Below are 23,575 nucleotides of genomic sequence, written 5' to 3'. Positions count from 1 at the left end.
TTTGTAAACAAAGACATTTCTGTTTAACATTTGTGTTCACCTCTCTCACAGAGAAGAAAAAGAATAGGATGGGATTCACCTGCATTTATGGCAATGAATGGCAGGTGTTAATTCATCATTGTACAATTAACTGATTTTTAATCTCCTTAATAGCAGGAATGTTTTTGGGGGGAGAGGATCAGAGAGAATTGCAATGTTACCGTGACATCTCATTCTGTTCTTTCAAAAACTCCATCAACTGATGGAATCACACAATTGTTAAAAAAAAAAACCCCAAACCATCAGAGATGTAGACTGCTGTCTAATAAAGAGGAACCCCATGGTTTTTCTGGATAAAAAGCCTCATTTTGTTAGGAAGTTACTGGTTTTTCCCCAAGCCTTCAGACTCCATCCCTCTGCACTTTAAATCCGTTATTCTGTATTTCTCACCATGGAATGACAATGAACAGATCTGAATTCATGCCAAAGGCTGTCTTTTCTAAAAGACAACGAACAAGGCAAAAATAGTCTAGACACTAACATTCTTTTTTAAATTTTGAGTCAGCTTTTGACTCCTGATGATTGCCTGGATTTATCCCTGCATGTTTTTTTCACCAAGATTTCTTAGAAGTGGTTTGTCCTTACCTCCTTCTTAGAGCTGAGAGAGAATGACTGGCCCACGATCACCTGGCTGTCTTGTGGAAAACGAAAGGACTCTTATGAATTCCAGAGGGTTTTAGCAGAGAGATTTATTGTGCAGGTTCAGAAGCAATAGCAACAAGCAATTCTGAACCCCGAGGGCGGGTTCAGACTTCAGTTTTATACTTTCCTTTTTTCCCCCCCTCAGGAACAAAGGAATACACATTGAAATACACATTGTAATACATTAGGTTCATTTCTCACGGGTATACAATGGAGAGTTTGCTACATACATTGTATCCAAGTGCAATGCGCATTAGGTTAGTCACATACTACTAACACAGCACTATTCCAGTAATTATGCAGACACATCATTATTCTAATGTTTGTTCATTATTCCACATTAGCTGGGTTGTGCCCAAGGTGGGACAAGAAGTCACCATCTCCTGGGTTGTAGTCTGGTGCCTTACCACACCAAACTGGTTCTCTTTTAGTAATACATCTCCCTCGCGTTTCTGGTGATTATAAGGGAAGTAGGTAATTTTCTTGGCATAAGTGGTTTGTCCTTGCCTCCTTTCTAAGACTGAGAGATAGTGGCTGATCCAAGGTGATCTTGTTGGCCTCGTGCTTCAGATGGGACTAGAATCCAGTTTCCTGGTTTCTAGCTTGATGCCTTAACTCCGGACTCTCCAAACCTGGCAACTTGAAGACTTGTGGATTTCAACTCCCAGAATTCCTCAGCTGGCTGGGGAATTCTGGGAGTTGACGTCCATAAGTCTTCAAGTTGCCAAGTTTGGAGGCCATCTGCCTTAACCAGTACATCAAACTGGTTCTTCGACACTAAACACCAGTGTCAGTAACAATATTGGTGACACATTATACATTAAAATACTGCCCCTTTATTTTTGGGAGCTGGGTACTTTTTGGGAGCCAGACATGATGCTTAACATTTCTTGGAGTAGAAGCTAAAGGAAAGAAGGGGGCTTTTATCTAATGTTTGTGTTGAGTCCGTGGCGGGAAGCAGACACGAGAAGCAGTTGAAGTTCTCAGTTTTCTTTATTCTGCGTTCAGCTTACAAGTAGATGGCTTCTGCAGCTCCCAAAACCTCCCAACTTCTTATATAGACATTTCCCGGGTAAATGCGATACTTTTCCCGCGCCAGCACCCGCGCATGCGCACGGCGCTGGCGACAGCCTGTCTGGTCCCGGGCAGCTTTGCACCTGCCCGGGACTGCCTGCAAACGCCCGAGCCGTTTGCAAGGCTCGGGACATAACACCCCTTTCCCCCGGGCTAAAACTACTACCAACATATAATCATTTATTTTATGCAGTGTTCTGCTTCTCAGTGCTCCTATCGTTACCTGGCTTTTGTTTAGCCAGCAATGTTATGTAATCCTCTAAGTATTTAGGAGACTTCTTTGCTCTCTGTGACCTTCTCAGCTCTGGGTTACTAGCATGAGTTCCCTGACTGGAGGGAGATGTGAGCCTGTTCTCCTTATTTTGCCTTGGTGCCTTCCAAGGACTGTGCCCCGATGCCTGGCCTGCTTGCTCGCCCACCGGGCTCGTCAGGCCAGGGCTTCTGTCACTTTGTGACCTGGTTGACCTGCCTAGCTGTAGACCCTCGGGCCCCTTGAAGTGATAGCCACTGCTGGGCGTCTCTGTTGAACCACCTAGGTCCATCCAAGACCTGTCAGGAGGCTGTCCATTCCCTGAACCCCGTTCTGTGTCCGGGCTTGTGTGGGTTTCTGTACTTTCCCAAAACTCAGTTACTCCCTGATTTGGGCTAGAGGTGTTGTAGTCGGGACTTGGTTCCTCGACCACCTCCCTGTATGTTTGACCCCCTGTAGGATTTGGGGTAAGGTCAGGCCAACCTTGGGAATTGTGTGCCAGCTCTCTTGCGGGGAATGATTTGTTGGGATGCCCCCGGGTATCCTCCGTGACTGGAGTGCTGTGTGATGTGTGTGGAAGTGAGTATGCCCCCGGGGTGACTCCCTGGCTGGAGTAGGCGTGGATGCCTGGTAATTAGGTAGGCTCATAGAATTCTTGTTCGGAGCTCTCGCGGAACCCTGGGATGGGCCGTTTGTAGCTCCATCAGTGGAGATGGGCAGCAGCTCGTGCCCTTCCCTTTGCTCCAAAGGGTCCCCCTCCCCCCCTGGAAAAGACCCAGGAGTCTCATCTGAAAAGTCCCGCCGAGGGCGGAGTTGGTCGATGTGCCGATGCAGGACACGACCGTTGTCCAGGGCTACCTCGTAGGAGAGAGGACCTGTGACCCTGGAAATAGAAGCGGGGACCCATGTATGACCAGGCCCGTAATTGCGAGCCCAAACCGGGGCACCCACAAGTAGTTGTCTAGGTGCCCTAGGATGTGAGGTAGATGAAGGCAGTCTGTCCGGATGCAACCGGTCAAGTTTAGTAGTAAGTTGACGCCCCCAACGAAGTTCAGCTGGGCTTCTCCCTGTAGAAGTGGACGGTGTGGTGCGATAAGAAAGGAGAAAGTCAGCCAACCTGTGATGCCAGTCCCCGTAGGTGAGTCTTTTCAATGCGTCCTTTGTGATGCGCACCATACGTTCAGCCATACCGTTGGTGGACGGGTGGAAGGGTGCAGACGTGGCATGACGAATCATGTTTGCCTGTAAGAAAGCTTGGAATTCGGAGGAAGTGAATTGAGGGCCGTTGTCGGACACAATGACATCTGGCAGCCCGTGTGCAGCAAAAATCCCCCTCAGTACCTGAATAGTCTTTGCAGTGGTGGTGGATGAGACAGGTACAACCTCAAGCCATTTCGAATGGCTGTCAACAAGGACCAAGAAGAACTGGCCCTGAAAGGGCCCAGCGTAGTCAATGTGCACCCTAGACCATGGGGACTGTGTTTCCTCCCATCTATGCACGGGAGCTTGGGGCATCTCTGGGCGAGATCGTTGGCACAGGTGGCATGCATGCACCTTAGCCTCAATATCTTTATCTAAACCAGGCCACCACAAGTGGCTGCGCGCAAGGGCCTTCATACGAACAATGCCAGGATGACCCTCGTGGAGGGATTCTAAGACCCTAGTCCTCATTGAGGTGGGAATGACAACTCTGTTTCCCCAAAGCAGACAACCCTGAGAAAGGGACAGCTCGTTCCTTTTGGACCAGAAACTCTGAAACTCAGGACTAGGGCAGTGCTCAGGCCAACCGGACAAAACCCAGGAACGGACACGTGAAAGTGTGTGATCTGTACCTGATTCAGCGGCAACATCCCTGGCACTAAGAGGGAGCTCGGGCAAGGCTTGGATTGATAGAATGTTGACAGCTGGCGCAGGGTCAGCTTCTACTACTGGCAGAGGCAATCTACTGAGACCATCAGCATGGCCCATTTCTTTTCCAGGCTTGTGGAGTAAGGAAAAATCATATGCAGACAAAAAGATAGACCACCTAAGCATTCTAGGGGAAATGATTTGGGGAGTCTGCTTACGTGTGGTAAACAGTCCCAGCAGAGGCTTATGGTCAGTGAAGACCGTGAAGTGCCTGCCATATAGAAAGTCATGGAATTTTTTAATTCCAGCAACAACAGCCAGAGCCTCCCTGTCTATCTGAGCGTAGTTGCGCTCAGCAGAAGACAATGTTCTGGAGTAATATGCAACAGGAACCTGAGTTCCATCAGACCTGAGGTGGCTCAGGACAGCTCCAACCCCGTAAGGGGACGCATCACAAGCGATGCACACAGGAAGGGACTCGTTGAAATGTGCAAGTACACTGTTAGAAGTGAGCAAAGCCTTGACTTTGTTAAAACAACCCTCATGCGTTTGTGACCACTGCCACACTGCTTGCTTGTCTAGTAGCCTGTGAAGAGGCTCAGCTACACTAGCTTTTTGTGGAAGAAAAGAATTGTAGAAATTCAGGAGGCCCAGGAAGGCCTGAAGTTCGGCCTTGGACTTTGGCCTAGGTACTTCTAAAATAGCAGTCAGTTTGGATTCAGCAGGGTGAATCCCAGCAGCATCAATTTTGAACCCCAGAAATTCAGTAGAAGGCACCCCAATCTTGCATTTGTCTTTTTTGAGCTTGAGGCCTGATTTCCTGAATCTTAACAGAACAGCTCTTAGCCTTTCAGCTAGAATGTGTGTGGAGTCTCCTGCAATTAAGACATCATCAAAGTAGGGGCAAACCCCCGGTATGCCCCGCAGTGTGTTTTCCATTACGCTTTGGAAAATCCCAGGAGCGACATTCACTCCAAACTGCAGCCTTTTTACCTTAAAGGCTCCCCTGTGGGTCACAATAGTCTGAGCTATAGCAGCATCATCATCAACAGGCAGCTGTTGATACGCTTGAGCTAGGTCAAGCTTTGCAAAAACGCGCCCCCCCTTGAGGGAGGCCAGAATATGACTGACCACAGGAACAGGATAGGCATGTTGCTGCAATGCCTTATTAAGAGTGCATTTGTAATCAGCACAAATGCGAATGTCCCCATTTGCCTTTAGAGGCGTGACAATGGGGGTCTCCCAAGGACTGGAATCAACAGGTTCTAGAATTCCCTGTTGGATCAGTTTGTCTAACTCAGTGTCAATTTTACTCTTTAAAGCAAAAGGGACCCTTCTTGCTTTAATTCTAATGGGAGTGACAGTGGGGTCTAGCTTTAAGGACACAGGGGGTCCTTTGAATGTGCCCAGCTGGGGGCTGAAAACATCTGCAAATTCTTTGCAGACTTCCTGTAGGTCGAGTGTTTGTAAGCTGTTGAGTCCTGTGATGTGTATCCCCAGGGCCTCAAACCAATCGAGTCCTATGAGACTCGTTCGTTCACCCCCTACTACTAATAAGTCTAGTGGACCTTCAAAACTCTTGTATTGCACATTAAGGGTGGCCTCCCCCCTCCCCCACTTGAATTTTGAAAATCTGTTAACACAATGTGAGAAGGCCTTAACTTGGCCTGAGTTCCACTACCGGAACAAATCTTCCTAAATGTATGCAAGGAGATAATTGAAAAGGCAGACCCTGTGTCTAGTTCCATAGATAATGGAACCCCTTGTAGCTTCACCTTGAGTGACAGCTTTTTCTTAATGGGCTTGTGTGTGCCTGTCCTAAGGATGCTTCTTCGCGAAGCGCAAAACCCCACCCTATTCTGGCTGGGGACCCTGGTACCTTTCAGGCGCAGTTCTTCCTGAGGTTGTACCTTTCGTCGGCCCAGACACACAGCTGCAATGTGTCCTTGTTTGCCGCATGCCCGGCAGGTAGCGGAGCGGAACTTGCAGTCGGTTCTCCTGTGGCGACCTCCACAGCCGATGCACTTGAGCGGAGCTGAAGAGCTTCCCTTCTGTTTTTCTTCCTTCGTGGGGTGGAGACGGTCGACTTCCTCGTCCGGATCCTCCTCGGAGTTTCTTTGGGCGTCTTCCTGGTGCACGGATGCAACCTCTGGACTGTTTCTGATCGGCCGCATGTTCTTGACAGCGCCGCCTGCTGCTTCTTCTGCGGTGACTTCCCTTAAGGCATCTTGGTAGGACAATTCTTCTTTAGCGAAAAGTCTCTGTTGTAGATCTCAATGCCTTAACCCGCACACAAATCGGTCCCTCAGTCGTTCTTCGAGGTCTTTGAACTCGCAGTGCTTGGCGGCCTTCCGTAATGCGGCGATGAATTCTTTGGCCGACTCACCGGGCCGTTGATCCCTCTGCTCGAAGGTGTGGCGCCATGCGATGACGGACATCTTGGGGTGGAAGTGCTCCTTCAGTAGCTTCTTCAGATCTGCGTAGCTTACAGACTCTACTGGAACAGGTGCTGCAAGGTTTTCTGCGATGTCGAAGGCGTCTTGGCCGCAAACACAAAGCAGGGTGGCAGCCTTCAAGCTCTCTTCCCTCACTTGGTTTGCCTTGAAGTAGTTCTCCACCCTGGCTACGTATGACTCCCACCGCTCAGGATGTGAGACGTCGAATTCCGAAAGCCTTCCGATTTTTGCCATCTTCAGGAGACGGGTCTATCAGCCAGCCTACCCCCGAATGCGCACTGGATTGGCGGGTAGCTGCCGAGTCGACGCCGTTCCGCTGCTCAGGACTCACTTGGGTAAGCTTACACTTCTTCCTTTCCAGGCGGTGTAAGGCGATCCCACCTTCGTCGCCAGTGTTGAGTCCGTGGCGGGAAGCAGACACGAGAAGCAGTTGAAGTTCTCAGTTTTCTTTATTCTGCGTTCAGCTTACAAGTAGATGGCTTCTGCAGCTCCCAAAACCTCCCAACTTCTTATATAGACATTTCCCAGGTAAATGCGATACTTTTCCCGCGCCAGCACCCGCGCATGTGCACGGCGCTGGCGACAGCCTGTCTGGTCCCGGGCAGCTTTGCACCTGCCCGGGACTGCCTGCAAATGCCCGAGCCGTTTGCAAGGCTCGGGACATAACAGTTTGGTTTTTGGTTTTTTTTACAGTTTTCATAAACATATTACAGACTGGTAGGTTGTAACATGCTCCAATTAGAAAAGCAGAAATAGAAATAAATAAATAAAAGTCATTTGATTATTAGGGAAGGAATCTAGCTACGATGAAAAACATTTTGCTAAATAAATAGTATTTATTTATTTATGCTCTGTGGGAATATCATTCTATTGCTACTTCCAAAGTTCGGAAAAGCAAAAAACAGTAAACCATGTCTAATTTGCTCAGGCTTCAGCTTAGTATGATGTGTGAATCCAGCCTTTGTGATCAGTTCCACTAACCATGGTTAAAATAAAACATAGTTTGGGGCAGTGCATAATCAGAAACATTTTTGGAATCAGTCTTTTCATGATGATGATGATGTTATTCATTTATTTAATCATGTCTGATTTTTGGCAATTCTATAGGCCGGTCTCTCCATATCTTCCGAACTAGTTCTTTGAGTTGTTCTATGGCAGTGGTTCTCAACTTGTGGGTCGGGACCCCATTTGGGGTTGAACGACCATTTCACAGGGGTCGCCAAACAACGCAGTCCGCCATTTTCCCCCCTCCCCTTTTCCTTAGCTGTGCTACTCCCTTTTTTTCTATTGGCTTTTGAAAGCCAATAGAATAGACTCTCTTGAATAGAGTCTAATTCTATTGGCTTTCAAAAGCCAATAGGAATTGTCCAGGCTGTCTCTGTCCTGCTGAGCCCGCCAAAAGTCCCATTCTGCAAACGGTGCTGCACCAGTTGAGTAGTCCTCGACTTACGACCGGTTGAGTAGTCCTCAACTTATGACCGGTTGGGGTCGCGGCATTAAAAAGGTTGAGAACCACTGTTCTATGGTCTGGCTGGTGTCAGCTTTGATGGTGTCAAGCCACCATATTCTTTGGCAGCCTGTTTTTTACTGCTAACTCTTTCAAACATAATTGCTTTCTAATTGCCCCGCATGACATGGCCAAAGTAATGAGATGCAGTTCTGTGATTTGGTCTTCCAGTGACATATCTGGTGTTATGCTTATTAGTCACCTTTGATATCCAAGTCTTTCCTTATTATATATTTAATGTTTGAAGAAGAGAAGCTTCCAGCTGAACCAATCTGAGGAAGCCTGCTGTTTGCACAAGAAGCAGGTTAAACTTGTAGTGAGGTGTTCTTGGATCTGGCTAACCCTTCACTGTGAAGTAGAGCTGTCTCAAATGCAGATATATATTAAGGAGAGAACAGATGTAAAATACAAGGCCAAAAAGACAATCATTCACAAGGAAGATGGAGTCTTCAGGAAATAGCCCCGAACCCCACAGGTAAATCTGAGAATTATTCAGTGATTCCTTAGTTATTCTAACTTCTTCATAGCTGTGTGCAGCTAATGATAATTACAGCCCGCTGGGTAATTATTTAGGACTAAGCTTCATCAAATAGAGATAAACTTGCTTTCAAGCAACCAGGTGATGAATCTGGAGGCCTTTTAACCAAATAATGTGCTTGATTTGTTTTGGGATGTGGGAATTCAACTGTTGTATCTTTTATTTTTTTATATAAAGTTTTATTATTTTTTTAACAGAATTCAATAGTAATCATTCAACAAAAATGTGTTGTCTAAGTATCTTATTCACTAATACAAATTAAATTCCTAATCCCTAAATCTTTTCTCTAACCATTGATAAAATAGGTCCAAAGTTTGAAAATATTCTGTTTCTTCTTTTTTTTTTCAACATTAAAGTAAGTCTGTCCATTTCCGCACAGTCTAGCATTTTTTTTTTTATTTCTTCTTCTGGTGGTATTTCTTCGTTCTTCCAATATTGTGCAAATAAGATAATAACATAAGATAAGCTTTATTGTCATTTTTTTTTACTGTGGGCACAACGGCACACATCAAAAATGAAATTTAGTTGCCCACTCTCAAAGTGAAGTACATACATGACACACACCTAAACATACAACATATAATTCTAGCCACTGTTATCACATGTAGAATCAAATGGCATTATACCTAGTAAAAAAAAATCAGGTTTATGGTCTATGTGTTTCTCTAACATTTTTTCTAACCAAGTGTGGATTATTGTCCAATATCTCCTTGCTTTAACACATGTTCACCACATATGATAATAAGTACCTGGTTTGTGTTTACATTTCTAACATTTCTCTGACATATTTTTAAACATTTTTGCTAATCTTGTTGGTGGCAAGTGCCATCTATAGAACATTTTATATAAGTTTTCTTTATATGAAGATGACATTGTCAATTTATAGTTTCTTTCCCACAAACTTTGCCACTTCTCTAAGTCTATATTATATCCAAAATTCTTTACCCATACTATCATTGTCTCTTTTACTTGTTCATCCTCCATTTTGAAATTTAATAAAAAATTGCACATTTTTAATTAACTTTTCATCGGAAGTTAGTAATGTCTGATCAAATATAGTCTGGTCTTTATAAAATCCATACTGTTTAATATCTTTGTCATATCTGACTTGCATTTGTAAATGTGACCACCATGTTAAATTGATGCCCTGATTTTCCATCCCTTGCCTGGATTTTAAGTTCTCTTCAGAATTTAGAATATCTTTGTATGTCCATATTTTATCGAGACTGACTAGATTTGGATGTACAAATGCTTCCATTGTTGAAAGCCATCCTGGAATTTTCAAATAAATTTTACATTTTATTTTTTCCCAAGTTAATAATTTCTAATGTAGTGGTTTTGGAAGTATTTATGTATTTTATTTTTTCCATACCATAAAAAAGCATGCCAATCAAGTTGCAGGTCATATCCCTCCAGATACAGCATTTTTTTATTTCTAAGAGTTATTCATTCTTTTATTCATGTTAACATTGATGCTTGATAATATAAAACCCAATCTGGCAAGCCAAAACCTCCGTTTCCCTTGGCTTCGTGTAACATTTTCAATTTAATTCTAGCTTTCTTTCCTTGCCAGATACATTTTTGAATTAGAGAGTTTAAATCTTCAAAGAATTTTTTTCTCCAGTTTTATAGGTATTGTTTGAAACAAAAATAGTATTTTTGGTAATATATTCATTTTCACCATAGCAATTCTTCCCAACATTGATAGTTGCAGATTCTTCCATTTTTTCAAATCAAGCTTTATTTGATTTAACAATTTAATGTAATTATCTTATTTTATTGTTGAACATCTTGCTGTCAAATATATTCCCAAGTATTTGACTTTTTTGACTATTTGCAATTCTATTTTTTCTGATAATTGCTTTTTTTGTTTATCTGTAAGATTTTTAACTATCACTTTAGTTTTTTCTCTATTTATCTTTAATCCTGCTATCTCTCCAAATTGTTCTAACTTTTCCAACAAGTCATGGTCAGGATGTGGACCCACCTCCCTGTATTACAATCTCTGCACAGGAACTAGAGGTTGTCCATGACTTTGTGTACCTTGGCTCTCTGACACTCTCTCTTTAGATACTGAGCTGAATAAATGTATTGGTAAAGCGGCCACCACATTTTCCAGACTTACAAAGAGAGTATGGCTTAATAAGAAGTTGACAGAACATATAAAGATTCAGGTCTATAGAGCCTGTGTCTTGAGCACACTCTTGTACTGCAGTGAATCTTGGACCCTTCATGTATGGCAGGAGAGAAAGCTGAACACCATTCATATGCACCGTCTCCGACATATTCTCGGCATCACCTGGCATGACAAAGTCCCAAATAGCGCAGTCCTGGAATGTGCTGGGATCTCTAGCATGTATACACTATTGAAACAATGATGTCTACACTGGCTTGGGCATGTCATGAGAATGGCTGATGGTTGGATTCCGAAATATCTCCTGTATGGAGAACTAGTGCAGGGAAAGCGCCCCAGAGAGAGACCTGAGCTGCGATATTAGGATATCTGCAAGAGGGACCTAAAAGCCTTGGGAATGGACATTAACAGCTGGGAATCCTTGACCTCTTATCATTCAGCCTGGAGGCTAAAGACGCAGCATGGCCTTCTCCAATTCAAAGAGACACTTGTGCGGCAGGCTGAGGCAAAGAGACAATCCCGGAACCAGCAAAAACTGGGGGCTGGACAGGGGACAGATTGTATTTGCCCTCAGTGTGGAAGGGACTGCCATTCTCGAATTGGCCTTCTTTAAGGTGACCAACTTTTTTACAATGAAAAGGAGGACACAAATAAATTGAAGAAAAAAATATCGTAAATAAAAGAAACATTTTATTCATTGCAACAATAATATAGACAACTTGCATGTGCAAAGTTTGCCAGCTGGGTGTTTTGGCGCGCTCAGCAGCAATTCCTATTGGCTTTCGAAAGCCAATAGTGGGAGTAGCACAGCTCATGCAAAAGTTGAAAAAAAAACCCATCAAAAAAAGGTGCTGGAACGCCGTTCTGAGCGTTCTATGAGGGGGAAAAAAAGCCCTGCAGATTAGTCTTCAAATATCGAAAAGGAGGACATGAAGGAGAACACTTTTTGAGGGAGGACAGAACTTACAAAAGGAGGACTGTCCTCCCTAAAGGAGGACGGTTGGTCACCTTACCTTCTTAGCCACACCAGATGCTGCCTTAGTTCCTTTTTCCAGAGCACAATACCATAGCCTCTTGAGACTAAAGGTTGCCAATGATGAGGAATTGTCTCTAAAGGTTCCTCTAGAACCGTGGTGGTGAACCTATGGCATGCATGCCACAGGTGGCATGCAGAGCCCTCTCTGTGGGCACACGCGCTGTCGCCCCAGTCCTAGGCCTTCAGTCCCATCCATGAGCAACATGCATAAATACCCGCCACCATGCAGGGTAAGGTTGCCGTGCCCGCCCCTGCCTCCCCAAGCATTTTTTTTTACTAACCTGCCATTCAGCTGCATTCGGTTTCTCTGTTTGCTTCTCAGCCTTCACCGTGTGTTTGTGGGACTATCGGTTAAAAAAAAAAGTTCCATCAGACTTTCTAACTTCTCGCGAGATCTCAAGGAGTTAGAAAGTCTGGTGGAACTTTCTTTTTTTTACCCATAGTCCCACAAACACGTGGCGAAGGCTGAGAAGTGAATGGAGGAACAAAATGCAGCTGAAAGCATGTTAGTAAAAAAATGCATGGGGGAGGCAAGGGCATCTGGGCCAAGATGGGCGTGGCAACCTTACCCTGCATGGTGGCGGGAGAGTGGGGCACATGCCCTTCCCATGCCAGGCCAGCCCCTGCAGCCCTGGGGCAGCTGTGCTGGGCAGCAGTGGGCAGGGTGTTGAGGTGAGGATCGGCAGGCCAACCAAAGCAACAGATGGAACGCTGGAGGCTCGGGGAGGGCACTGAAGTGGGAGGTCAGGCCATTGGCAAGAGCAATGCGTCTGAGTGGAAAGCGGCCTCAGAACAAGTGGGGTAGGTAAGGAAAGAAATCCTCGCTCTCCCCAGAAATTTCCTTTCTTTCCTTACCTTACTTCCAGCCCCATGCTGTTTTTCCTTCGCAATCCGCCGCCACCGTCATGTGCAAGGAAACAAAGGAAGCAACATCAAGATGGCCATGCCCACCCCGGCCACGCCCACCCAGTCTGCCGTGACCACTGCAGCCATGCCCACCCAATGGTCCATGCCCACCTGGCACCCAATGATACATAAGTGGGTTTTAGGTTGCAGTTTGGGCACTCAGTCTCTAGAAGGTTCGCCATCACTGCTCTAGAATGAATACCAAATCATCTGCAAATGCTCGCAGTTTGTAAGTTTCACCTTTTATTTTCAATCCTTTAATTTCTGGATCTTGCCTAATGTTTCTATTTAACACTTCCAAAGTTAAGATAAACAGCAGTGGGGATAATGGACATCCTTGTCTTGTGCCTTTTCATGTATCAAAATTCTCTGTATAATCCCCATTTACAATCACTTTTGCTGTTTGTTTCTGATATATTGTCTGAATCGTATTTATAAAGTTTTCACCAATGTCCATTGTTTTTATTTGTTGAATCATAAATTGCCAAGAAACATTATCAAATGCCTTTTGGGCATCTAAAAATACTAATGCCAGTTGTTTCCCTGGATGGAGTTCATAATATTCCAATATATCTAGTATTACCCTCAAATTATTTTTTATTTGTCTCTTTGGCAAAAATCCGTTTTGATCTACGTCTATAAATTCAGTCAAAAATCTTGTTAGCCTCTCAGCTATTATTGAAGTGAAGAGTTTGTAGTCCACATTCAGTAGTGATATCAGTCTATAGTTTTTTTTTAATCTGGGTCAAATCTGAGTCCTCTTTTGGTATCAAAGTAACATTTGCTTCTGTCCATGTATTTGGGAGTTTTGCCTCCAATAAAAGTTTGTTACATACATCTTTCAATGGTAAACTTAATGTATCTTGTAAACATTTATAAAACTCTGCTCGGAGTCCATCTGGTCCTGGTGCTTTTTCATTTTTTTTTGTCTTTTTATTGCCTCTGTCAGTTCCATCATTGTTATTTTTTCATTTAATATAGTCTTGAAGTTTTCTGGAATTTTTGGTAAATTATTTTCTTCCATATATTGAGTCATTTTCTCCCGTAGAGTTTCTTCCTTAACATACAGTTTCTCATAGTATTCTTTAATTATCTTTTTTATTGCTTCATTTTTAAATTGTAAACAGCCTTTTTCATCTACTAAATCAGGCATGTCAAACCCACGATGTCATGTGACATCGCGCAACATATCGGAGCTTTTTCGCCATTGTTGGCAATGGGGTGGGCGCAACTCCGGTATGATGAAACCGGCTCATGGGCCGGCATTTGACACCCCTGTACTAAATTGTTTATCAAGTTTTTCTCCTTCTGTTTTTTAAGTTTATAAGCTAACCATCTTCCTGGTTCGTTTGCATTTTCAAAAAAGTTTTGCTTTGCCCTTTTAATTTGCTGTGCCAATTTTTCTCATTCTATTAAATTTAATTTATGTTTTATTATTTCCATTTGTCTTTTCAATATTTCCTTTTGTGGGTTTATTTGTAATTCAAGTTCTAATTTTTTAAATTCTTCTCTTAACAACTGACATTGTTGTCTCTTTTCTTTATTTTTTTCACCATGTATATTATCACTACGCTTCTTTGTTATATTTTTAAGAATCATTTGTTGATGAACCTCAAATTGTGTCTTTATGTCAAGACTGGTTTGCTAAGCTAAGCCACATGCCTTAAAATTGTCAAGATTGAGAAACACTGATCTAGAATTAAAAGATGTAGTTTAAAAAATCTTTGTTTTTTTTTTGTAGAGTCACAGAATGTTCTTTGTTTAGCACAGGTGTTGTTTCAAGGTCATCACTCTTCTGATTCTTTCTGTATTATTGTAGTATCTTCCTTCACCATTAGATGTCCTCATTAATTGAAGTGTCTCTATCCAGTAATAAAACTTTTATTTAAAATGCTCTTTCACAACAAAGTAAAAAAATCTTCCCAAATCAAAAAAGTTAGCCAACAAAAGATTATCATTTTTTTCAATCAGTCTCAAATCTTTTCTGCAATTTTTTTATATTCCTTAATTTTGTTTCCCCCATTTCAGATTTCCCACCACTTTTAACTGTTCTTCCCAATTTTTCCTGGGATTTTCACTGTTAAAAATTATCCAATTCAGGGATTTATATTTTAAAAGTCCATAGGGAAGAGAAATAAAAAACAATTTCACCCAGATCAAACACATTGTTGACTGTCAGCTGTTCGGAGGTGCTGCCGCAGCTCTTCACTTCTTCCCTGGCTATCTATGGCTTGGACTGTCTGTGTGTTTGCTGGGAGCCTTTCTCCCACCTTTTTAAAGAGTTTCCTCAGTCAGTTTGGGCCAACCGCCATTGGCTCCAAACTCCCAAGATTTCCCTTCCTCCTCGTTGCCTCTCCAGGGCAACTTTCTGATCTCTCTTGGTCTCCAGATGAAGCAAAATCGGACTAGGAAACCGGAGCTCCGATTTCTTTCATCCGTGTCGCCATGATACCCTGGGTGAACTCCTGTTGTGTCTTTTAAATTATGATTTATCACTAGCATTTTGGTGAACCAGTAATTGAAATTTACTTAATAAACCATGGTTTTAAAAAATAATAATTAACATGTGAATACAGTCTTACTACTTTATGGATTTAATAATTTATTTTCTCACTCTTATTTGCATAATTTTTGAGCTGCCCAATAAGACTGGATTGATTTAATCTTATATAGGGGTTGGACTTATTTTTGTATACAGTTTATGCAGGAATATATTCTGAATTAGTAAATATCTGAGTTTTTCAATTTACCTGACCAAGTTACTTGAAAAACAATCTCTACATCTTGCTAACATTTATCAAACCTTCATAATGTATTTTTTTTGTTAAAGGACTTGTTGACTTTAAACATGTAAATTAGCTATCTAAATATGAATATACATGCTGTTGGTCATAAGGAATTTTTTTCCCTTTTCAAATGATTATTTAATAAATTGTGACTTTTATTGTATTCAGACTTCAACTTCCTGGAATAATTGGTGGAAATACGAATTAAATAGGGCTGTTCACTACTCAGTGCAGGTTTCAGGATTTGGATCTGTAGAATGTTTTTTGGAAGTGAAGGAGGACAATGAGAAAAACATCTGGTTTGTTCACCAATAAGCTTTGTTCTAATGTAACTAATTTTCCACATAATGACATGCTTTTTGCATTCAACAGTTAATTCTTGGACTGCCATTTTGCTTCCGTCATTTGCAATCCCCAAATGACCACAGATAGTCCTCAACTTACAATCTTTAATTTAGTGACCATTCAAAGTTACAACAGCACTGAAAAAAGTGACATGAACATTTTTTCACACTTACGACCGATGCACCATCCCCACAGCCTCATGGTCAAACTTAGGATGCTTAGCAAATAGCATGTATTTATGATGGTTGAACTGTCCTGGGGTCATATGATAACCTTTTGCATCTTTCTGACTAGCAAAGTCAGGGAGGAAGTATGATTTATTTAACAACCATGTCACTAATTTAACAATTGCAAGAAAAGGTCAGAAAACAGGGCAAAACTCACTTAACAGCTGTCTTGCTTAGCAATGGAAATTTCGGGCTTAGTTGTGGTCATACGTTGAGGACTACCTGTAATGAATTCAGTAGGCTAAGTTTTTCCTACATACTTTGAATTTATGAGCTCTAGGAACTCTTATAAATAAATGCTACAATTTTCTAAAAGCAGTATTTAACATTACTAAAATTAAGGAAACACACTTTCCAAGACAACAATATATTTTTCTGTTTGATTTATTTTTATTTTTATAGTCAGCAAAATCATACAGTAGTCCTGAAGTATATAAGTGATGGAATGGATGCAATATTTTTCAGTCACAGCAACTTTAAGATGTATGGACTTCAATCCCACAGTTCCCCAGCTCTCACTGAGATTAAAAAAACACCAGAATAGAGAATTCATCTGAAAGGCACGTGCATTGTTTGGGATTACCAGTAGAAACCCACAATCGGCTGTGTTTTCCAGTTGACGAGTTAGATTTTTGTTTGCAACATAATGAAGCATTTAGAAGAAGTTTTATTCATATTAAACCTTGCTTCCAGTACACAGTTGGAAGCAATAATGCAAGATACAATCAGAATAATGAAAATGATTACGATCTGAATATAGTCATTAAAAGCAGCTTAAAAAATACCCGGGGGATTGTAAATTCTTCTTACAGTAGGCCTTTGCAGATATCCCAGTAATATTAATCCATTATTGTTTGCTTGACTTTTGATTAAATTGTGCAAGATATTGAACAAAAACTGGGTTTGAGGTATTTGAGCGTTTCCCTCAGAAAAATTAAGAGAGGTGTGGGAAAGTGTTTCAAACTCATTCTCCCAAGCCTTGGAATAGGGTGTTGTGGGCACCTGTGTATGCTTAAGGTTTATCTTTTTTCTCCTTCTGTATGTACATGACCTGTTCTTCTATTCTATTATTTCCTCCTTTTTAAAGGCTAAGTTGCCAAGTTGGATGGTGCCTAAATTATATAAATTAAAGTAAATAAATAAATAGAAGCAGAGAGAGGGCTTTGTGCTTCTGTGCTGCGTCTGTTTCAGCTTCTCTATTTTTAATCCTCAGGAAATGCTCTTCATATTTTTACAACATTAGGAAGAACAGCTCAGCCACCGGCTGTTCTAAAGCTTGAGAACTGAGATGGTGGGATGGATGCATGTGTTCCAACTGTTTTGCACAGACATGCCATTTGTTCTGCAAATGTGCTTTCAGTTGCCTCAAAAGCAAAATGCTCAGCTGGGTAGCTCTCAATATATTTGGGATTCAGAACTTTCTATCAGCAAGATGCCGGATTTGTCCCCTATGTTGTTGGTTTTTTTTTTTTTGCTGAGATATTAATGATACATTATGGAGGGCAACTCCATATGGATTCTGTCATATCATTGAGGAGATTCTATGATTTAAAAAAATGCATAAGGATTAACTGGAAAACATTCCTTAAACTCATGCTGTGAGCCCACATGCTTGCCAGTTCCTGATTCAAAAGAGGTCAAGATTAAACTGCACCGGATAAATGCACAGGTATTGAATAAGTGGTACCTGACTCAGTTGTAGTAACTGTGAGAAGATTCTTGGAGTTCTAGTGGACAATCATTTAAATACTAGCCAGCAGTGTGCTGCAGCTGCCAAAAAAAGCCAACACAGTCCTAGGCTGCATTAACAGAGAGATAGAATCAAGATTACATGAAGTGTTAGTATCAGTTTATAATGCCTTAGTAAGGCCCAGTTGTGGTCACCATGATATAAAAAAGATGTTGAGATTCTAAAAAGACTGGAGATACAGTAAATGATGTCATATCTATCTATAAATCCTTCCATTCCCTACCATCCTGTCAGAGCTGAAGAAGCTTCTTGGATGAGAAGTGAAATGTCTTCAAAGAAAAACAAGAAAGTCCAGTTAACTTTGGGGCAAGAAACACTGTTGTGATCAAATAAATAGAGCAAGGCGGTAGTGCAAAAAAAAAAAAAAAAAAAAAACTGCTGTTGGGTTCATATATCACACTAAAGTAGCTTTTCTCAAATTCTTCTGGCTGTGAGTTCTGGAAATTGAAGTCCACCTGTCTGGAAATTGCCCAGGTTGAGAAGCATTGCACTAATCCACAACCAACACTTTGGATTAGCCAGTATTGTATAGAGCAGGGGTGTCAAACTGCCGGCCCCCGGGCCGGTTTCATCATACCGGAGCCGCGCCCATCCCATTGCCGGCAATGGCAAAAAAGCTCCGATATGTCGCGCAACATCACATGATGTTGCAAGTTTGACATGCCTGGTGTAGAGAGTAATGCAAGGGAGATTTGAAATGGCTTATTATTTGACCATATTATTATTTATTTTTTTTATTGAAATTTTTCAAAAATTTTACAAATAAACATCCCCCCCCCTCCCAAACCACCCCACCCTCCCCCCCCCCGACTTCCCAGAACTGAATATAGGATTATTTAACAAATTTTAAAAAATAACGTTTACAATTTATAAGATAATTAATAAAAATAATAAAGGTCATAATAATAATATATATAATAATATATATAATAATAATATGCATAACATAAGCTTTAAAATGAATAATATATACTAAAAAAGAAAGAGAAAAAAAAAGGGAAAAGAAAAGAGAGAGAGAAAGAAAAAAGAAAAAAGTAGACGAAAAATAGAACATATATATAAAAAAAATATATATAAGTAATAATACGTAAAGAAAAAAGGAAAAAAGAAAGAAGGAAAAAACAATCATTACAAGTTATAAAAAAGCTAAATGGTATTTTTCCATATCCAAATTATATTGTATGAAATTTATCCATTTTTCCCATACTGCAAAGAATTTCTCTTGAGATTGCTCCTTTAAAAAAGCCGAAATCTTTGCCATTTCTGCCAGATACGAAACTTTGTGAAACCACTCTTGCAAAGTAGGCAAGGATTCCTTCTTCCAATATTGCCCTATTAACAGCCTAGCGGCTGTAATCAAATTTAACATCAATATAACCTCCTTAGCATCACAATCAGTAACAATACCTAGTAAAAATAATTGCGGAGTAAATTTTACCCTCCGTTTAAAAATTCTTTGGATATTCCACCATATCTTAATCCAAAAAGCTTTTATATGCTTACACGTCCACCAAGTATGATAATAAGTAGCATCCAAATGTCCACATCTCCAGCATTTCGGCTGCAGATTAGGGTACATAATAGACATTTTCTTTGGATCAAGGTGCCATCTATAAAACATCTTATAAAAATTCTCTCTTAAATTTTGCGCTTGTGTGAATTTAACATTTCTTATCCAAATAAGTTCCCAGGTATCCATTGAAATCGTTTCACCAATATTCTGTGCCCATTTAATCATACAATCTTTAACTAATTCAGGTTCTGAGTCCAATTCCACTAAAACCCCATAAACTGCATAAAGAACTCTCTGACAAATTGAAAGATAAAAAGGACAAGTATAGAAAGTGGAAAGAGGGGAACATAACTAAGTCAGAATATCAGCAAATAGCCCGAGCCTGCAAAGATGAAGTGAGGAAAGCCAAGGCTCAAAATGAACTGAGGCTTGCGACCAAAGTCAAAAATAACAAAAAAAGCTTCTTTCAACATGTAAAAAACAAGAAAAAAGTGAAGGAAATGATTGGTCCATTAGTGGGTGGAAGTGGCAAGAAGGTGACAAGCAACAGGGAGAAAGCAGAACTATTTAACTCATTTTTTGCATCTGTCTTTACACAAAGGGAAAAAACAGACCAACCTATCAAAAATAGTGCCACAAAAAACAAAACAGAAACACAAGTTAAGATAGGCAAGAAAATCGTTAGTGAGCACCTGTCCAGCCTAGATGAGTTCAAATCGCCAGGACCAGACGGATTACACCCCAGAGTTCTCAAGGAACTGGCAGATGTGATATCGGAGCCACTGAACTATATTTTTCAAAGATCCTGGAACACAGGGGAACTACCAGAGGACTGGAAAAGAGCTGATGTAGTTCCCATCCTCAAAAAAGGAAAAAAAATGGATCCAGGAAATTACAGACCTATCAGCCTGACCTCAATACCTGGGAAGATCCTGGAAAAGATAATCAAACAACGAATCAACGAACACCTAGAGGCAAACAAAGTCATTACTAAAAGCCAACATGGGTTTGTCAAAAATAGATCATGCCAGACAAATCTTATTGCATTCTTTGACCAAGTGACAAAATTAGTGGATCAGAGGAATGCTGTGGACATAATTTACTTGGACTTCAGTAAGGCATTTGATAAAGTAGATCACAACCTACTACTTGACAAGATAGAAAAATGTGGGGTAGACAGAACCACCACCAGATGGATCCGTAGCTGGCTGACCGGCCGTACTCAGCGAGTGGTCCTCAATGGAACTGCATCTATATGGAGGGAAGTGTGTAGTGGGGTGCCCCAGGGCTCTGTTCTGGGCCCAGTACTCTTCAACATCTTCATCAACGATTTGGATGAAGGGATAGATGGGGAACTCATCAAATTTGCAGATGACACCAAGCTGGCAGGAATAGCCAACACTCCAGAAGACAGGCTTCAGATACAGAAGGATCTGGACAGACTTGAACACTGGGCACTAACTAACAAAATGAAATTCAATGGTGAAAAAAGCAAGGTTCTACATTTAGGCAAGAAAAACCAAATGCACAAGTACAGCATAGGTGGCACCATGCTCAATAGTAGTAACTGTGAGAGGGACCTCGGAGTCCTAGTAGACAATCACTTAAATATGAGCCAGCAGTGTGCTGCAGCTGCCAAAAAGGCCAACACAGTGCTAGGCTGCATTAACAGAGGGATAGAATCAAGATCACGTGAAGTATTAATACCACTCTTCAATGCCTTGGTAAGGCCACACTTGGAATACTGCATCCAGTTTTGGTCACCACGATGTAAAAAAGATGTTGAGACTCTAGAAAGAGTACAGAGAAGAGCAACAAAGATGATTAGGGGACTGGAGGCTAAAACATATAAGGAACGGTTGCGAGAATTGGGTATGTCTAGTTTAACGAAGAGAAGGACAAGGGGGGACATGATAGCAGTATTCCAATATCTCAGGGGCTGCCATAAAGAAGAGGGAATTAAGCTATTTTCCAAAGCACCTGAAGGCAGGACAAGAAGCAACGGGTGGAAACTCATCAAGGAGAGAAGCAACCTAGAACTAAGGAGAAACTTCCTGACAGTGAGAACAATTAATCAGTGGAACAGCTTGCCTCCAGAAGCAGTAAATGCTCCAACACTGGAAGTTTTTAAGAAGAGACTGGACAGCCATTTGTCCGAAATGGTGTAGGGTTTCCTGCCCGAGCAGGGGGTTGGACTAGATGACCTCCAAGGTCCCTTCCAACTTTACTACTATTACTATTACTAATATGGGTTGGCCTTTGATCTCTTACTTGTTTTAAAAGAGCTTCATCTTCTCTAGGCCAGCCCATTTTACAATCCATCTTCCATCTGTCCACTATTTGTCTGTATTGGAACCATGAATAAGTTAAATTTTCATGCGTTAATTCTTCCAAAGATTTTAACTGCCAATCTTGGCCATCCCATCTAAGTAACTGTGCATAAGAGACCATATCCATATTAACCCCTTTCCTTATGCCTTCTATGGCATGCCGAGGTATAGCCCATAATGGTATTTTGAAGTCACTTTTATAATACTTTCTCCACACTCTAAGCAAAGAGATTCTTATAATATGAGACTTAAAAACCCAATCCACTTTTTTATTAAATATTAAATAGGCATGCCATCCAAAAAGTAAGTCCCAACCTTCCAAATGAAGTATTTCTATATTTGTTAAATTCACCCAGTCGCTGATCAATGTTAATACTACAGCATCATAATACAATTTCATATTTGGTACCTTGAGTCCTCCTCTCTCACGAAAATCTTGCATTATTTTAAGTTTCACCCTTGGTTTTTTCCCTGCCCAAACAAATTTATTAATACCTTTTTGCCATTCATCTAAATTACGTTCATTCTTTAAAATAGGTAACATTTGAAACAAAAAAATAAACTTTGGCAGGACATTCATTTTGATAACTGCAATTCTACCCATAAGGGATAACTGTAGATTGTTCCAGTTTTTTAAATCCTTCTGTACCTCCATCCACAGCTTTTCATAATTATTTTTATACAGTTTTGCATTAGAAGCAGATAATGTGACCCCCAAATATTTTACCTTATCAACAATTTCAAAATCTGTTAAGTTAACTAAAACCTGTTTATCACCATTAGTCATATTTTTAGCTAATATTTTGGTCTTATTATTATTAATTTTAAAACCAGAAACACATCCATATTGTTGAATCAATTGTAATAATTTTACCACCGAACAGGTAGGTTGAGACAGAGTAACAACCAAGTCATCTGCAAAGGCTCTTAATTTATATTCTTTTTTATTAATTTCTATTCCTTTTATTTCTTGAGACTCCCGAATTTTAATCAACAAAATTTCCAATGTTAAAACAAACAATAACGGAGATAACGGGCATCCCTGTCTTGTTCCTTTTTCTATTACAAAAGCCTCTGACAAACCCCCATTTACAATAAGTTGAGCAGTCTGTTTTTGATATATATTAGATAATACTTGTAATATATTTTGTCCAAAATTCATCTCCTTAATTAAACATAACATAAACTGCCAATTCACTTGGTCAAAGGCTTTTTCAGCATCCAAAAATATCAGGCCTGCAGAGACTTGGTTATTCTTTTCTAGATACTCTAATAAGTTAATAATTTGTCTAACATTATTTTTCATATACCTTCCAGTTATAAAACCCGATTGATCCTTATGTATAAACTGCTGCAAGATCCCCATAAACCTATTAGCTAAAATTTTTGCAAAGATTTTATAATCCACGTTTAAAAGAGATATAGGCCTGTAATTTTTAGGCAATGTAAGATCTTGATTATCTTTTGGAATCAATGATATAAATGCATTACGCCAAGATGGAGGGATCTCTAAACCCTGTAATAAGTTATTAAACAATTCACACAATGGTTGAGTCATCTCTTCTACTAAAGTTTTGTAATAGATAGATGTCAACCCATCCGTACCCGGCGCTTTGCCCAATTTCAATTGTTTAATAGCTGTAACAATTTCTTCTTTAGTAATTAAGCCATTAATCTCTTTTTCCTGATCTTCTGTTAATTTAGGAAAGTTAACTTTACCTAAATAATTGTTTATATCTGTAGTTTGAATATTGGCACTCTTATATAATTTTTGATAGTATTCTAAAAAGGATTTCTTAATCAATTCTTTCTGATAAACCAATTTACCATTATAATTTATTTTATCTATATTCCTCTGTTTCTGTTTCTTTCTTAACTGATAAGCCAGCCATCTCCCTGGTTTATTAGCATTACAAAATATATTTTGTTTCATAAATAATAAATTGGTTGCAGCTTGATCAGCCATCAACATGTTAAATTGTGTTTTTAACAGTTTTAAAGCTCCTTTCACCTTTTCGTCTAAAGGATTTGAAATCAAAAGTTTCTCTTTTAATTTAATCTCCTCTTCTAAATCTTTACGTTTCTGAGTCTGTTTCTGTCTATGCAAGTTATTCATTTTTATCAAAATACCGCGCATAAAAGCTTTACTTGCATCCCACACCATTGACATTGATGTTCCCTTATTCATATTTAA

At 40.5% G+C, this 23,575-nt stretch overlaps 1 protein-coding gene across 4 annotated transcripts in view; it reads left to right on the top strand.

Annotated features, from left to right (window-relative positions):
- FER1L6 (fer-1 like family member 6) overlaps positions 1 to 23,575 on the top strand; it is a 118,220-nt gene that overhangs the window by 9,907 nt on the left and 84,738 nt on the right. The window contains exon 1 of one of the 4 annotated variants that reach the window (XM_039359839.1): positions 8,111 to 8,291. The exons of 1 other annotated variant lie outside the window; for it this stretch is intronic. In XM_039359839.1, the coding sequence (XP_039215773.1) occupies positions 8,257 to 8,291 (35 nt within the window). In that variant the 5' untranslated portion in view covers positions 8,111 to 8,256. Of the gene's footprint in view, positions 1 to 8,110; positions 8,292 to 11,981; positions 12,030 to 12,612; positions 12,660 to 23,575 lie in introns of those variants that run through there. 2 more of the 4 variants (XM_039359840.1, XM_039359838.1) reach the window with 2 other exon arrangements.

Source organism: Crotalus tigris, unplaced genomic scaffold (genome assembly GCF_016545835.1).
Source record: "Crotalus tigris isolate CLP2741 ecotype Arizona unplaced genomic scaffold, ASM1654583v1 scf7180000019137.2069052, whole genome shotgun sequence".
Taxonomy (NCBI): domain Eukaryota; kingdom Metazoa; phylum Chordata; class Lepidosauria; order Squamata; family Viperidae; genus Crotalus; species Crotalus tigris.
This window is presented reverse-complemented; position numbering and strand designations above follow the sequence as displayed.